At 41.6% G+C, this 17,981-nt stretch overlaps 1 protein-coding gene across 6 annotated transcripts in view; it reads left to right on the top strand.

The window, feature by feature from the left end:
* Positions 1 to 17,981, top strand: part of IPO11 (importin 11) — a 555,951-nt gene that overhangs the window by 293,441 nt on the left and 244,529 nt on the right. For all 6 annotated transcript variants that reach the window (XM_073584259.1, XM_073584261.1, XM_073584258.1 and 3 more), the window contains 2 exons: positions 12,862 to 12,941; positions 15,837 to 15,917. In XM_073584259.1, coding sequence (XP_073440360.1) covers positions 12,862 to 12,941; positions 15,837 to 15,917 — 161 coding nt within the window. The remainder of the gene's footprint in view (positions 1 to 12,861; positions 12,942 to 15,836; positions 15,918 to 17,981) is intronic.

Raw genomic sequence — 17,981 nt, 5'->3', positions numbered from 1 at the left:
CCATCCCTTTATGACCACAATGTACCCAACATCTGATGGCTACTTTCAGCAGGATAATGCGCCATGTCATAAAGCTCGAATCATCTCAGATTGGTTTCTTGAACATGACAATGAGTTTACTGTACTCAAATGGCCTCCTCCGTCACCAGATCTCAATCCAATAGAGCATCTTTGGGATGTGGTGGAACGGGAGATTCGCATCAGGGATGTGCAGCCGACAAATCTGCGCCAACTGTGTGATGCCATCATGTCAATATGGTCCAAAATCTCTGAGGAATGCTTCCAGCACCTTGATGAATCTCTGCCACGAAGAATTGAGGCAGTTCTGAAGGCAAAAGGGGGTCCAACCCCTTACTAGCATGGTGTACCTAATAAAGTGGCCAGTGAGTGTATATATATATATATATATATATATATATATATATATATATAACTGTGTCATTCTATTATTAATAGATGGCGACACCCTGATTGGAGACTCCAGAATCTCTTCCAAATCCTCTGCCTGCGCATCGGGATGAGCCCCTCCCACTTCCCTTTAATAGACCTTATGACCAACTCAGCTCCCACTGACAGCATATATGTATATAAGGAGGAGATAAGGCCCTGAGGACCCTGCAAGTTAAGGATTCCTATGAAAGGTAGAGACGAGATAGCACAGCTCATATCAATACCCTTTATATGTGACAGGCTGATCTTAAATAGCAGACTAATTGGGACCTCCGGACACCACATTTAGCCTGTGGTTGTTCAAAAGACTTTAAGGTCCCATGATCATACAAATCACCTACCGAGGAGACATTATATAGAATCCAGAAGTCAGTGGATGGGCGGTTCAACAGCAGCGGAAGATAATTGTGGTTCCACAAGGGCATTTCAGCTATTATGTCCTCAAATCTGATAACTTTTTTAATTTGCCTCCAAATTGATTGCGCTAATCGAAGTAGGGGCAATAGACGAGGGACACTGATTTTTTCCAACTCCAGGAAACCCAGTGGGCAAGTCAGTCTGTGCAGCATGAAGCAGATGACTTTCAGAAATGGGGTAGATAATTACGAGGCATCGATTTACTTAGGGCTTTAGCCTGTCCAGCCTGATAATATAGAAAGAAATCTGGTAACACCGCCCCACCCCCCTGTTTAGGTCTCTATAGGGCGAATAACCTGAGTTTGGGTCTAGTTTTTCCCCATATAAAAGATGTAATTTGGGAATTTAAATTTGCAAAGAAGGATTTAGGAACCATCACAGCACTGTGTTGAAGGGAATAGCTGAGCTTAGGGAGCAATGTCATTTTGATCAGGTTAATACGACCGGCTACAGATAGCGGAAGTTTATTCCAAGTTGTAAATTTAGATTTAACTAGCTCTAGCAGTGGGTAGACATTAAGTTGTAGGTCAAGTTTACTGTATTGAGATATGTAGATACCTAGATATTTGAAATTAGATGCAATAGGCAGCGAGGAGAGGGTCTCAAGTCGGGACATCGGGGCATGGGAGAGAGACAATAGAGCAGACTTCTCCCAGTAGGACCTGTATTATTGGTGTGGGAAAATAGGAGGTTTGTCCGTGTAGGGTGCTCTTATCTAGTGCTAGACAGCCCACCTTATCTAATAGTAGGGGCATGACTGTACATCGGGATGGTGCACTCCACTTATCTGTGTGACTGTTGCCCTATACAAGCCTTATCTGTGTGCTTTTATGATAATAAGTAGTGATGAGCGCAAGTGTTCATTACTTAACTTTGCCGAGGGTGCTCAGGTATGCACAGAGTATGGCGGGTGCTCCTCAAGTGACTTGTTCTACTCTCCGCAGTCACATGTTTCGCGGCTGTTAGACAGGCACAAAACATGCAGGGATTGCCCATGTTTGCCAGACAATCCCCGAATGTTTTGTGGCAACTGCGAAACGTGGCTGCGGGGACTCGAACATGTCACTCCAGCATCCGCCATACTCTGTGCATACGCGAGCACCGTTGGCAAACTCAAGTAACGAGCCCTTGTGCTTCTCACTAATACTAAGCTACCGCCCACCCCATGGATGGTTGGTGTGTGAGTATTTTGCACCTGTGCTGCTTATGCCTTTCATCACTGGGGTCTACATCCTGCAGTATACTGGTATTCTGACCAGGTATTGGTTAGTTTGGGGAAATGAGGGTCAGCGGGCACCCAAGTCCGCTAGCTGGAACCTCGTGGACCAGGAACCACAAAACAGGCAGATAACATATAGAACAGTCCCAGCAAAATTCCCCAAGATGGTGCACATTACAGAGTCTCACCGTTCTGACCCTCCAGGATAACGGCAGATTTACGTCAGAGCTCCCAGGGTCGACTCCCCCACCTATGGTACACACGCAGAGAGGAGGTAAGGACAAGCGTAGGGAGATGACAGTCCATAGAGTCCATACGAGGTCCAAAGCCAGTTGACACGAGAGTCACCACCTGGCTTATCCGAACATCTCCATGGAGCCAGGCGACCAGCGGGTCCCAATCCTAGCTTTCTCCAAATTTTTCCATGGTTCAGCGATGGTCAACTGAGCAGATCTGTATCCTTCCAACCAGAGCCGAAAACCTCTAGGTTGTTTCCTATAGAATGATAGATCCATGTCCCTTGTCATGGTGCCATGATGAATTGGCTGCAGTCCTGTCTCTCCGTTGGGTGTTTTGCAAATGTCTGGCTGTGTCGCTCTCTCTGTGTCTCTATCTCTGAGTCTCTTTATACATAGACATGTAACCTATTTTTAGATTTACCCAAAGTCCTTCAGTCCAACCTCACATATAAGGAGAAGAATGGTGAAGACCACGTTGCGTTGTTTGATTATGTAATCTATTTGCATAGATTTCCCTCCTGTTTTAAAAATCAACAATCTATCTGGGCTAGACAATGTATAATTAGCATATCAGTAGACCTCACTATTCATCAAGGAGATGAGAGCACACTATTATATCAAATATCAGCTTACAAGTCAGTATTCCAGGCTTACACAAACAAAAGTCTGTTTTCTTGACCAACCAGAAATCAACACCTAAAACCCAAAAGCCATCATACAGATAAAAAGTCCATTCTTTTTGGTTTACTAAGCATAGTCGTCTGGGTAATTAAGATATTATCTGGTTTCTTCACAGTTGGTTTGACATCTATTTTTCTGAGATTAATTCAAATATGCTAATAATTTGTTTGTCGATCCTTAGTGTGACCGAACAGTTCATGGGACCTTATCACCTACTTATTTTCCATCAATTTCCTTTTCATTGATTGACAGCTCTGGCCTTACAGGAACCAGAGTGAGGCAAAAACAGATGAAAAGCAAGTAGGTGGGAAGGTGCCATGATCTGTTCAGCAACACAAAGGGCACACCAAGCACTTTATCAGTATATGTGAACTAAAAGGAAGCTATCATAAAAAAAAGACATTGGTCTGATAGAAGTTTGACCACACGTGAAACAGCTATAGCTATATTCCCCTTTTATTACATGTAGTAAATGTAATTTTTACACTTGAATAAATTGGATTAAACCTGTCAGTGGTGAGTGCTCCACTTTCTATATCTCCTGGGATTAGAATCATCGGAAAATGAACAATTGTTTAATCAGGTTTTTTATTAAAGGGAACCTGATAGCAGATACACAATTGGCCTGTCTACGGCAGCATGTATCAGACCGTGGCTGTATGACTTCAGCCAGGTATGTTCAGTATAACCATAATTTAATAGCCTCCTGGGACTGAGCCGCGCTGTAGACAAGTCAAACAGGTGGGTCCCCGACCGCTTCTTCCCGGCCACTGCCCTGGATTGACAGGCCTCTCCCTCTGTGCTACTCACTGGTTAAGGATTATACAGGGTCAGAATTGCCCTCCAGTATCAAAGGATAATTCCCTGGGCCCCGGCTCTGACAAAATTGTAGACCTGAGTATGCCAGCAGAAGACAAAATGTAATTTGGAGCCAATCACTTGCCACTATGACCTATTGAAGGTTCCATTCACAAGTAGACAGTAGAAGTGGGTATGTATAGATTCTGTCTAGATGGGAGTTGAGCACTCTGAATCTTTTCTTGTAGTGAGTTAATGAAACCCGAAGGTTGCCATCTACCAGGTCAGACTGGTCCACGGAGGAACAGGTGCATCCCCCGATGGGCCCCTGTGCGCCTCTCTGTAGGAGCAGTACTTGGCACAATACCCTTGGTTCCCTGTGTACAGACAATGGCAACATCTCATCATTCATGTAAGAAACTGCCCAGTGCATTGTTATATAGGGGCAGAGGTAAACTTGTGACTGAGGGTGATGTAGTATTTACATGTCGCTGAATAGCAGCCCCCAGAATCCGTGTTATAGGAGGGTCCTTGGCACCGCAGTCCCACACTGCCTATACACATTAAAAATAGCCACCACCAGCTGACAATCTATTCTGTATGGGGACTACTGACTGTTTCCTGACAGATGATGTCGAGGGAAAAGAATGATCGGGAAATTGAAGGTAAACCCCTGATCCTTTTATTAGAGTCCTACAGAGGTCCGTTCCTCTCTCCCCATAGTAACACCTGGCAGACCCAAGCGCTCGCGTGTATCGGAAGCTGGGAGGTTAGCGTGCGCTCTAGTCCAATAACGAGGTGCCGGTGTAATGGACCAATAGGTCCTAATCCCAATAATAGTATAATACACCGCACACTCAAATAGATTTCATGCGAATAAGTGTCCATTTTATTATGCATAAAATATGTGGGAGCCAAACCAGAATATATAGCATAAAGTGGAAGCGATATAAACACGACGTTTGGGCTCAGTGTCGCCATTGCAGCCAGGCGCGGGAGCGCTGCTTTACAGAAATATAAAGCAGCCATCTTTCTTGGGCTATTTTCTTGGGAGTTCTATTCTTCCCTCTGCACCTTATGCCAAGTTCCAACTCTGGATACAGCGATAAAGTGATAAAGGCTCGGACTGAGCCGAAACGTCGTGTTTATATCGCTTCCACTTTATGCTATATTTTCTGGTTTGGCTCCCACATATTTTATGCATAATAAAATGGACACTAATTCGCATGAAATCTATTTGAGTGTGCGGTGAATCATACTATTATCGCATGTATCGGGAGTCGTGAGAGCCGTGGGGGCACCTTCAGGCCGACGGTACGTCCACCCCAGACTTTTTTCTTTTGCCTGACATTGCGAGTTTTGGAGTTCACTTTTCTAAATCGTCCTGTGGTACAGCCTTGATTGAGAGAAAGCCCAATGTCATGGAAGGTTGATTACTTCTAATCTCCATTGTTTGCTGCCTATATTGTTTTAGCCGACTGTTATCACCAACGTTAATTACACGGATTTCGCCGCTACCTTGTGTAGATTCTGTCTGTGATGATGGAGGGCGTACACGAAATAATTATAGGCAAGCTGGAGGTAAAATTGTCTTCCTATTACCTGCGGCACATGATTGGCAGCTTCTGAGGTAAAACTCATTTTAGAAGTAAAGAATTCTATTTCCAGATATCATCAGTTTCCTTTGTATAACATAAAGCAGCAGTAATAGCCGCGGAACCTCGCAGCAATATGGAGATTATCTTGGAAGCTGACACCATTTCTTATTAGTAATTATCTCTCAATTAAAATTCTCTGTTGTGGAAATTTTTCGTTTTTCTTTCCCTTTTTTATCCTTTACATGAAATGTGGCTTTGCTATTCCTGCATTACTGATGATGGATGGGGGTGCAGAAACCCCCTAGAGACGTTCTAGGACATTCTTTCTACAGACTATGGCTTTATTGGCCTCCTATGACGTGCCAAAGAAGGAAAGTCGGACAGTTGGGCACTACAATATGTGGAGATCCAAAAACTGGACTCGAGATGTACGCCTTGCCTTAAAATAATTGCGAAAAGATACACGAACACCGGATATAGTATATGTCTATAATATCTCTATATCTATCTGAAAATATCTCAATAATAATAAATTATTATTATTATTTATATATATTACCACCAGTGTTCAGTGAAATTAGTGGTTTACCCACTGATTACAAAAACCAACCACAATCCACCGAAGGACCCATAGACAGGAAAGACCAAGCAGGATATAATTAATCAAATAATTTTTATTATTATTATATTGGTGGTAACACAATAAAAACCAATGGGGACAATTTTACCACAATTGTAAAGTAATAATATGGACCCAATTATATATACTATATTCACATATGCATTCCTCAAAAATAAAAAATTATTAATAAATTAATAAAAAAAGGCCTTTTTTAGTGTGTGCAAGCAATGAATAGAAAAACTTTATTAAAAAATTTTTGTGAAGTGAAATAATCAAAAAAATTATATCAAATATTAAATCAATTATTAAGCTGCAATATAAAGTGCAATGTGCATGTGCAAAAAACAATTGTTGTAACCAACTACTACTGCGTTCCAAACTGCAGTGTGCTTGTGCAAATAAACAACCATGAATCATTGAATTCTCATTGCTGTGCAGAAAGAGTCCTAGTGAGGAGGTCTGATGAAGGAAAAACTCTGAAACGTGCGTCGGGGTGCATGCTAACGGGACGTGGCGACCCTTAAAGGTATATGAAATATTTCCCTGTATTCCTCTCTGTCACTGCACTTCATGTAAAAGTCACTAGGACTCTTTCTGCACAGCAATGAGAATTCAATGATTTATGGTTGTCTTTTTGCACAAGCACACTCGACTTTGGAACACAGTAGTAGTTGGTTACAACAATTGTTTTTTGCACATGCACATTGCACTTTATTTTGTAGCTTAATAATTGATTTAATATTTGATATAATAATTTTTTTGATTTTCACTTCACAAAAATGTTTTCATAAAGTTTTTCTATTCATTGCTTGCAAACACTAAAAAAGTCCTTTTTTTATTAATCTATTAATAATTTTATATTTTTGAGGAATGCATATGTGAATATAGTATACAGTATATAATTGGGTCCATATTATTACTTTACAATTGTGGTAAAGTTGTCCCCATTCGTGCACATTGCTTTTAAATTGTTTTTTATTGTGTTACCACCAATATAATAATAATATGGGTCCTTCGGTGGATTGGGGTTGGTTTTTTTCTTAAAATAATTGCTAAAAGTCCGTTAGTGGACATCCTGTGAGGGGCTTATATGTTTCAGGTAAGGGCTCATACTCACTTGCGAGAGACTCATGAAAACCTGGCACTGCCACCAGCACTCGGACCGGAGCGTGCAGCAACAGGTATTACTATGTAGCCCCACGCTCCGGTCAGAGTGCCGGCGGCAGTGCCAGAGAATCGTGCGAGTCTCTCGCAAGTGAGTATGAGCCCTAAAGCTGATTGTGTCACCACGTAGATCCCTCAGTCTTATTAAAGGGAACCATATCATTCTGCTTAGCGTCCTCATCCCTATACCATGGTGTACGCAGATCGGCAATGAGACAGGTTTCATTTAAAAATAAATGTGCAGTGCTGCGCTCTTTAAAGGTCCACTCCCACAACGGCATTTTTTTTCTATTGTCCACTCTGCTGGCAATAAATTGTAGTGAGTGTGCTAAAATACTTGTCCCATCGCTGTGTTCTGCCGTTTCCAGCGCTGCTATGGTCCTCTTCTCCATCACATGACGCCTCGTTTGAATCTCATTGTGAAGGTAGCCTTCTGTCCGCACAGAAGACGCTGTGTGAGCTGGAAGGTCAGAGTTGTGGTCACGGGATCCAGGAGAGGACTGGAGTAGGGCTACAGATGTCAGAAGACAGAGACCAGTAAGTGTTTTATTGTACTCACTGCACGCACATTACTAATTGCTTACCAAAGGGCAATAGAAAAGAAAAAACACTGGAGAGGTCCTTACGTGCTGTTAGCCATGGAGATTTTTGAGTTTATGAATCTAGGAGACCTGGTTGGCAATCTAATATGGCAGCCACCTTCCCATAAACAGCTGTCTCAATGTTTTTACCTTTTTAATCCAATTAGCCAATCGGAGGGTATCGTTCATCTTTAGGATTCTTCCTATTTGTGCTGACCTTTGTAGGGTACAAACAGGTAAACCAGCCTGGACTCATGACTGATGATTGTCGTGGAAGATCTTGGCTATTTTCAGACATCAACTATATTAATAGGTTACATAATACTGATTTAGGAAGATGTAAGTATTGCGTTTTTGCTAGAAAACCTTCTTTAACTCCAGGCTGGCAGTAAGCAGGGCAAAAATGTAGGGGAATAATTAAGGTTTTTCTTTTTTAATACCCAACGGTATGTGTCTGATAATGATCAAGTTGTTGGAGTGTAGAGCCCTTTAGTGCATTTGTGAGCGAGCAATCAGTGCTCCTCTAATATATACAGACCATAGACTAATTGTTGGATCGGCCAACAGTATTTTGTGTATTGGCACCTCTTCACTCTCGCCCGAAATAATTGGGATTTTAACAGTTGATCCTTTTATTTGGAGCCAAGATCAGCCACTACCAGAATCTGAGAGCGGCTGTCACAGAGGACACAGGAGCACTCGGCTGAGCCTGTGTGTGAAGGGGATTCGGGGAGATGGTTCATCTCACAGCTCTGTGTATGGGGGACTTTATGGAGGTGAGAGATGGAGACTAAGGCCGGGGTCACACTTGCGAGTGCAATGCGAGAAACTCGCCTCAATACCCGGCACTGCCACGGTGGTCCGGACCGGAGCCTTCAGTTGCATAGAAAGACATGCAGCCGCACACTCCGGTCCCTATTACGGATATTAGTGAGGTGGTGAGCCTGCACAGGAGTGTAGGGAAAAGAGGGAAGTTAGTTATTGGTACTGTTACCTTGCATCCAATGTGTCCTTCCTTCTGGCCAAGGTCCTCTGCTGTTGTACCTATGTCTGTGGGTTCTTACATGTGTGCAATAAGTAATACCTGTTCACATTGCATATTCCAGAATGGCAGTCCCTATATCCTTATACCCTAAGAGGGCTTGTGGAAAGGATTTTACCTTACTTGGAATTAACTTTTTTGAACAAAGTTTTTAACTTTTCAGTTTTGCTCTACACAATTAAATGTGTTCACCACATGAGCATTTACAGCATTTTCCAAATCATTTGAAGCCCATAGGTGCCACTATTATTACATAACAGCCTGTTGGCTCCACATCTCTTCTGTTACTTTTGCTATACAATGCTTTACTGAAAGGGGTTTTCTAGTATTTATCACCCATGTGTGTATGACCACTGATGCCAACTAGTGATGAGCGAGCGTGCTCGGATAAGGTATTATCTGACCATGCTCGGGTGCTAACCGAGTGACTTCGGCGTGCCTGAAAAATGTGTTCAAGTCCCTGCGCTGTTAGACAGCTGCAACACATGCAGGGGATTCCTTGTTTGTTAGGTATTCCCTGCATGTGTTACAACGGTCTAAACAGCCACGAGACATGCAACCGCGGGGACTCAGATATACTATTCGAGCTCGCCGAAGTCACTCGGTTAGCACCCGAGCATGCGCGGATAACACCATATCGAGCACGTTCGTTCATCACTAATGCCAACATGTATAGCACTTGATCAGTGATCGCCTTCAGCAGTCAAGTTCGCTAAGACTCGTGCAAGTCATTGACTAAACAGGTGAGTATGGGTTACTACTTTATTTTAATACCAATTTTTTATGGACTTTTTATTTAAAATTCCAGAAACCCCTTTAAACATTGTTCTCCACATCTCAATCCACATACTTTTCTGTTCTGATAACTGACAAAATGTGACCACCTACTATCTTACTTATATGGGATGGGGGGGGTCACCAGACTTTTATTGTGTGTGTAACGGCAGTACAAGCTGCTGGCAGCCTTTTCTGTATTCTTTAAGCCTTTTATTAGTGTCTCCATGTGCAGCTTGTATACTAGAAGAATGGAAAATATTTCAATGATATCTATCGATAATGCCACGTAATATAGAGCATTTTCAGCACTATTGAACTCCTCTTAGCCCTACAGCAGCGAGTCAGGATGAAAAGGCAATATAGATTGATTGTGGATATTTGCAGTTAATTCTGTGCGCTAACCCTGGGATGCTCCAGACATATTTTTTTTCTATTTTTAGTAAAAGAATTTGATGAATGCAGTCACCGATATAAAGCATGAAAATCTGTAATATAGGTATTAAGCCTGAGGGATAGAAAGCCTTGTAGAGTTAATCCCCCGTCTCACATAGAGAGATCGCTAGTGAGATCACTGAAGCGTCACCGATTTTGTGACGCGCCAGCGATCTCCATACATGTGACACACAGCGGCGACCGCCACCCCTCCGCTGGATATCGCTGATCGTGCTCGAATGGCCTGGGCCATTATTTTGTTGGTGTCCCGCTGGCCAGCGCACATCGCTGTGTTTGACCTCGATGAGCGACCTCGGCGATACAGAACTCAGGGACGCAGGCGGGAATCGTCAGAAAAGCTCTTGTGTGATAAGGTAGCAGCGACCGCCGAGGTCGTTACAGGGATCTCTGGATCGTTGTTGCATCGTTGAAGAGATCTGTCTGTTTGACAGCTTACTAGCGACCTTGTAGTGACGCACCAGCGATCCTTACCAGGTCGTGTCGTTGTCGGGATCGCTGGTGCGTCGCTAAGTGAAAAGGGACCCTTACTGCTCTTGGCGGTAGACGTAGCAGCCGGATTCCCATTAGCAGGGAGGTAGAGTCAGCCATCTTTATTTGCTTATTTTTTGCTTTTCTGTTTTTTTTTTATAGTTCTTTATTATTATTGTTTATAGAACTTTATTAATTTAGGCAAATATAAATAAAAGCAGAGGATGAGTTACCGTCAATTCCAGGCCCACAGCCTGTGCTTCAAATGACCTTTACGTCTACGTAACTTTCACTGGGAAACTTCCTAATGCAGTTATTAAATCTTTATCTACAGTTCCTCCCAAAATATAAAATCTAGCTCCCCGTCAGTCTTCAGACCTCTTTTGTAATGAGCGACTTGTAAGGCGTCATGCACACAACTTTTCTTCCATGTTAGAACCCTGTGTGGCACCATATTGACTTCCCCCAGAATCAATCCTTGTGGAGGACAATTCAGTTTTAATTGTGATTCGGTGGAGCATGCTCTTGTTGGATTCAGTATGAGAAATGTCCAAATATGAAGGCACGTAAACCAATGTGGGTGCCAAATTACCGCTCCTACGACTCGGAGATGGCGCAGAGTTGTAATCTGGCCATGTACAAAAGCCTTAATCTAGTTGTCCACTACTAGGACAACCCCTTCTTGATCAAAATGTTCAGCCTCCATAAAATAATAAAGCTTATACTCGTGTCCTGTGTCCACAATGTCAGCACTCGCTCTCCCCGGGGCCGTCGTGCGGCAGTGTTTGTGACACGTGATGCTGGCGCCCAATCAGCGCTGGCGTCACTGTCTCCGCCTTCGGACAAATTGATCATGAAGAGGAAGTCTGTGCTTCAGCTGATCTAGAACTTTCTTTTCATGTTTAATGTGTCCAAAGATGGGAACATTGACGCCAATGCTGATCGGGCACCGGGATCACATGTCACAACACTGCATGAGAGCCCCGGGGAGAGTGAGTGCAGAAACTGTGGGAACGGCGCCGGCACGGGAGGTGAGTATAGGTTTTATTATTTTATCTGGGCCAAACGAAGTGTATGACAACATGTTGTCCAAATAGTGGACAACTTCTTTCAGGGAACGTTATGTGATTAAGCAAATAAGAGCAGTATCAGAAATTTTGGTAAGACTTGTGTGGTGGCAGGAGAGATCGCCTTTTCTTTATCCAAGTACAAAAAAGCCACAATTCCTGTTTGTTTGTCCCATAAGTCAATAATCTGTCACAGCAGCAGAATCATACGGTGCAAAATAAAAATGGTGGAATAATTTCCACGTTCATCGTCCCAAAATTGTAAAATAAAGGGCCTAAAGGAATCTGTGAGCAGTGTTTACCGCTCAAAACAGCTGATGGCGCTATACAGAGGAAATCCTTGTGCTGACACCTTCAGGGACGCAATTGCGAAGAATCAGAGAGAACTCTTCATTTGTAATGCCCAGGCCAATCTGAACTCAACGCTCCTGAGCCTGGGGCTGTCCATGATATGTACGAATGTGCCAAGGCCACCATAGCTAGAGATGCCCATAGATGCCGTTCGAGATAAGAGAGGGGGGCTCTGAAAGGCAATCTACCTCCATTAACTCTGGATTTTTTAATACATTAGTTAAAACTGTGTAAGGCTATGTTCACACGTTGCGGTTTTTGCTGCGGTTTTTTTTTTTAAATCCGAATCAAAAGATGCTTTTTAAAGTACCAACCAGCATTTTTCACCCATAGAAAGTAATGTGTAAGTGCTAAAAAGCAGCAAAAAACGATGCCGTCGGTTCTTGCAGCATTTTTAGTGTAAAAAAAAGCAGGTACAGCAGCATGTTAAGCACATTTATTTTTGTGATTTTCCCAAGTTTAAAACCAAAATGTTTCACCTGAGCATGGCAGGTAGGATTAGCCCAGTTTAATTTAAAGGAGTGATAAGTATGCAAAGAAACATTACTTGACCAACTCAATGGCCGACCAATGTGTGAAAGTAAAGAATAACTGACTAATGTGTGAAAAAAGAACAATACCTGACCAACTCAATGGCCAACCAATGTGTGACTGTAAACCATGCCATCTGTATACTGTCCGTTTTTTACTCAATATATTATAGCTATATATTTTTTTTTTTGCCAGAAAGTAAAACGGATGGCACATAGATAATAAAAATTGACATAAAGACCAAAAATGGCTGAAAACAGGGTCGAACACACTGATGAAAATTATACTTTTTTTTTTTCTGATGCGCAAAAAACCCAAATGATTGTCTTTATCTGAATGAAGTGTAACGGTCAGAATTGTTTTCTTCTCCATCTTCATTTCTAACCATACATTTTCCTCCTAGAATTAAGTTCGGAAAACCTGCGCATTTGCTTCAAGATCATCAGCGCTTACATTTTCTTCGTTTCCTCAGAGTTTCTGCAGGTACGATGTTTCCGCTGCCCTGTAACCCGGTTTGTTTGCCTTTTTGTGTACGTTCCACGTTGCCCAAATAGTAGCGGTAATGGTTTTAATAAACCTTCTTGCTCTTACTGAAAGACATGTTGAAAGCATATAAAAATGACTCTGGGATCTTGCCGGATAAAATAGAGGCCACGGGTGAACGATGTAAACACAGTTTTCTTATAATTTCCAAGTTATTCGCCAACACATAAAGCTTGTCGCTGTGTTACAGTGATTGATGAGCGCTTATGTTTTGGCATTTGACATTTTTACAATTCACTCTGTGCCAGAAGGGGCAAAACACAGCAGAGAATTATTATGTCTGATATCGCTTCTAAAATTCACAATGCTCTTTAAATAGCCAGTCCTTCTCGTGCAGCGTGTAAAATCGTATTTATTGGTGCCATTAGTTTTTTATGCTGCTTTGCACTTTGCTTTGTTGTGTTAAGAAATAGAAGCCATTACAGGGAAAAAAAAACCATAGTGAAGTATAAAATCTATGACAAGTAATAAATGAGATTTCTCGGTCGTCAGAGCAGCGAGTGCAATAAATTGATTCTGAGCTACACACTGCTGTCTGGAAACATTGTGCAGCTCATCCTAACCACGGTCATGAGCTGCCTTTCTGTGTTCTTTTCACATATATGATGAAATACTCATATTGGATTAGTTAATTAAGCTACTAGAGCCCTATATACCAAATTAAGTCATTTTCCACTAGGACATACATTTAAAGAGAAGCTGTTATCTGTTTATATGCCCATATTGCTCATCAAAGACAAATCCAGCCCTTCTTTTACATGGCCAGTTCATCCCTCCGTTGCCCAGAAATCAGTGTATGGCTTGAGAGTTTTTTTGTTTTTTAAGATCTGCAGCCTCTGTCACTTCAGCTCTATTCCTCACCCAGTGCCATTTTCTCCTGCATGGCTGACATCTCCTGTGCCTGAGGTAGGGCTGTCAGTCAAGCAGGAGGAGGCGGCACTGGACAGGGTATAGAGCTGGAGTGACAGAGGCTTCAGATCTACAAATAGCCCTTCAGCCTCATTTACATATCAGTTCAAATACTAATTTCTCAGTAATGGAGAAAAAGCCTGGCTATGTAAAGGTAATGCTGGACTTGTCTTTGAAAGAGCTATATGCACATATAAACATTTTAGGTTGTGAAATGTCACTGGTAGATTCTCTTTAAAGCATAAGCTAACTAAAGGGAGACCTGTATCAAACACCAAAAAATCTTTTGGATTTCAGTTAGCTCGAACTAAATTGGAAAGCCCTCCTAAAAGAAGTTTCCATGTAGCCCCAGCCTAAAGTTTTGTCTTTAGATCTTTACTATCAAAAGTTCAATGATTTAACTTGTAGTTAAAGGATTATTCTCAAGTTGCCTCTTGAGCAGCTCATAATTTTGCAGTCTGCTCATTTCCTGGTTTCTGATGGGGTGGGCACTTCTCCTTGAGTGACAGTTCTAATGAGTAGCAGAGTTGTAGTATTAGGGCTCATACTCACATGCGAGAAACTCGGACGAGTCTCACATGTCAATACCCGGCACTGCTGCAGGCACTCGGATCAGAGCGTTTAGCTGCATGTATTTCTATGCAGCTGAACGCTCTGATCCGAGTGCCGGCAGCGGTGCTTGGGTATTGACGTGCGAGTTTCTCGCATGTGAGTATGAGCCTTTAGGAGAACTATAAAGCTGGGCACGAGTTCTGCTGTAACTCATTTAGCAGTCAGTGGTTGTTCTGGAGTATATATTCATATCATTATGTTTATATGTAGAGATAACAGGGGTTTGAACAAGCACACAGTCCTGGACAGTGAAAGTGATGAAGTTGGGTGACAAGGATGGGTTTGTTTGTGAGATTATGGTGGGGGGGGCAAGAGGAATTGTTATTTTACAGGACCGATAACAGCAGCATGTCAGGAGCTGAGAAGGATGGGGAGAGAGGTGAGCAGATAGCTGCTGTATTGAAATCAGTAGAATAGAGAGAGGTGGCTGAGATGTTAGGATTTGACTCCTCTCCTGGAATGTAACTACTGTTTACACTCGGCCAGAGTCTGGTCAGGCATTAGTGGCTGAGCTCCGTGGAAATCGGCTTTACACTTGGAAAGATAAAAGCTATAATTGAAGTAGAATGAGAGCAAGTAGAAAAAAATCAAGTCAACATCAAACTTACTTATTTTCTTGCTATCAAACTAACTAAAGCATTTGAATAACTTGAGAATACCCCTTTAATAGCTTTATTACATCTGAATATATAGTAATCTACAAATCCATTTATCTGTTCTCTTCTGTGTTGCCATTATGTAGGATTATGAAGGTTTGCTTCTTCTCATCCCCCACAGAGGCATTGCATGCATTTTGAAACTTTTCTAAATGTGCTGTACATCTTTTTTTATGTAACGATGCATTGTAAAGTGTCAGGAATGTGTTTATAGCTGAACCCAACCATTATCCAAGAGTACACTGTCTTACCCTGCCACATCGCTTGTCCCTAATAGCGCAAAAATTGGCTTGAAAATGGTAATAAAACATAATTAAGATTTAATTAAAATGTTTGATCGTCAGTCGTTTTTCTTCTTGCTACTTTTGTGCATTTACAATTATAATAAATGAGACATTGATAAGGAAATAAATGCAGATATATACAGGCACAAAGCAAAATAAAACTAATGTATGTAAAAAAAAAATGTACTGCATACTCAATGATTTAATAAAGTGCTTTATTAATGTGATCTCATCTGTCAGCGGGGCTGCTGTTTTCTTTTTCATATCACAGGAATGAATAATATTCTGAAGATTATTGAGGTTGTTTCTTGGACAAGAAAAATTAAAGTAAATGTAAAATTGGATGATAACGGTCCGCCTTTCTTTATTGGCAGATATATGGAGCCAGCCTCTGCCAGTCTTTTCTGGAAATCCTAAAAGATATAACCATGGAGGGTCAAGTGCAAGTTCTGAAGGTAATCTTATGTGTCATGCAATCAGTGCGGCTCTGATCTGTAGTCACTGTGCGCTTTCAGTACTCAGTTCTCACCTCCTTCGAATCATTACTTCATTCTTTCTCCAGTTTGCAGTTGTTCACAGGGGATCCCATTGCTCCCAACAATTAATAGAGAGGGAACCTGGAAGCAATTGGTTAAAGAGTTAAGCCACATATACATAAAAGATAGCTGTCGACTGAATGATTGTTTGACCGCCATCTCTCGTTACATCCCCTGTACACAGGAACGCTCGACAGAGTGCTCCTGTGTTCTCTTAGAGAGCTGCTGCTTCTCTGACAGTGGCTTTTCACCTGGAGAACAAAAGTATTGTGTCTGAAATCAGATGTCTCAGATTCTTCTTAAAAACTGAAATCACCTGTTAGGGGAGAGTGAGGAGGATCCAATACACATTAGACTGCCTGTCGATCCCTCTCTTGTAGGCAGGTTTGCCCAGCATTAGTCTATTGTGTATAAGGGCCTTTGTTCCCTCCTTGTAAATTTATATCATAGTCCCTGACTATGTGATATATATACCATATTTTTCAAACTATAAGACACACTTTTTAGCAAGAAAAAATCTTGCTAAAAAGTGAATGTGCCTTATAGTCCTGATGAAGCTTCTGTTATCCAGGAGAGCGCTGACACTGTGTCCTACCTGGTCACTGAGAGAAGTGCTCTCTCTGGTCCCTGCCCCTGGTCCTGTGATTGGTGCAGAGTAAGAGCAAGAGATGCTGAAGGACCTTTCAGGTAATGTGTTAAGTCATATGACCTGGAAGTACCGGCAAAATGGGATAATATATCGTGTGTGCGTGTATGTGTGTGTGCATATAAATATATATATATATATATATATATATATATATATATATATATATATAAGTGGCATGTAGAAGTTTAGGCATCCCTGGTTAAAATTACTGTTATTGTGAACAGTTAAACAAGTTAAAGATGAAATGATCTCTAAAAGGGCTATTAAAGATTACATATTTCCTTTGTATTGTAGGGGAAAAAAATTATTGTAATTTTTTACATTTTAAAAAATTACAATAAGGAGGATGGGCCAATACAAAAGTTTGGGCACCCTTGTAGATTTCTGTGCTCAGATAACTTTGACCAAGGTTTCAGATCTTAATTTACCTGTTAGGCTTATGGCTTGTTTACTATGATCGTTCGGAAAGGCCAGTTTATGCAAGTTTTCCAGCTTTATAAAAACCCAGCCTCCTCTAACTTTGTGCCAAAAATAGCAGCCATGGTTTATTTTAAGCAGTCTGAAAATGGTGGAGGCCCACAAAGCAGGAGAAGGCTATAAGAAGATAGCAAAGGGTTTTCAAATTGCCCTTTCCTCAGTCACAAATGTAACTAACAAATGGCTGTTAACAGGAACAGTGGAGGTCAAGATAGGGTCTGAAAGACCAAACAAAATTTCAGTGAGAGCTGGTTGTAGGATTGCTATAGAGAGGCATATCAGAACCCCCACTTAACTGCAAAACACTGTCAGAAAGATTTAGACTCTGGAGTTGGGGAACATTGTTCTACTGTTCAGACACCTGCACAATTATGGCCTTCATGGAAGAGTCATCAGAAGAAAACCTCTCATGTTTCCTCGCCATAAAATTCAGCTTCAAACGTATGGAAAAGAACATCTAAACAAGCTTACATTATGGAAACAAGTTCTGTGAACTGATGAGGGTAAAATAAAACTCTTTGGCCACAATGATCCAAGGCATGTGTGGAGAAAAAAGGGCACAGAATTTCAGAAAAAGAGCATCTTGCCAATCATTAAGCATCGGGGTGAATCAATCATGCTTTGGGATTGTGTTGCAGCCAAAGACACGGGGAACATTTCACAGGTAGAGAGTAAAATGGGTTCAATGAAATTTCAACACATTCTTGATGTAAATGTAACACCATCTGTTAAAAAGCTGAAAAGAGGATGGCTTCTGCAAATAGAAAGGTAATGATCCTAAACATTTGTATGTAAATGTGCATACAGTGGCATTGAAAAGTTTGGGCACCCCTGGTCAAAATTACTGTTATTGTGAC

This window comes from Dendrobates tinctorius, unplaced genomic scaffold, assembly GCF_039654945.1.
Source record: "Dendrobates tinctorius isolate UK_male_01 unplaced genomic scaffold, ASM3965494v1 ptg000083l, whole genome shotgun sequence".
In the NCBI taxonomy this organism is placed as follows: domain Eukaryota; kingdom Metazoa; phylum Chordata; class Amphibia; order Anura; family Dendrobatidae; genus Dendrobates; species Dendrobates tinctorius.
Note: the sequence above shows the minus strand (reverse complement) of the source record. Positions and strands in the feature narration are given on the sequence as shown.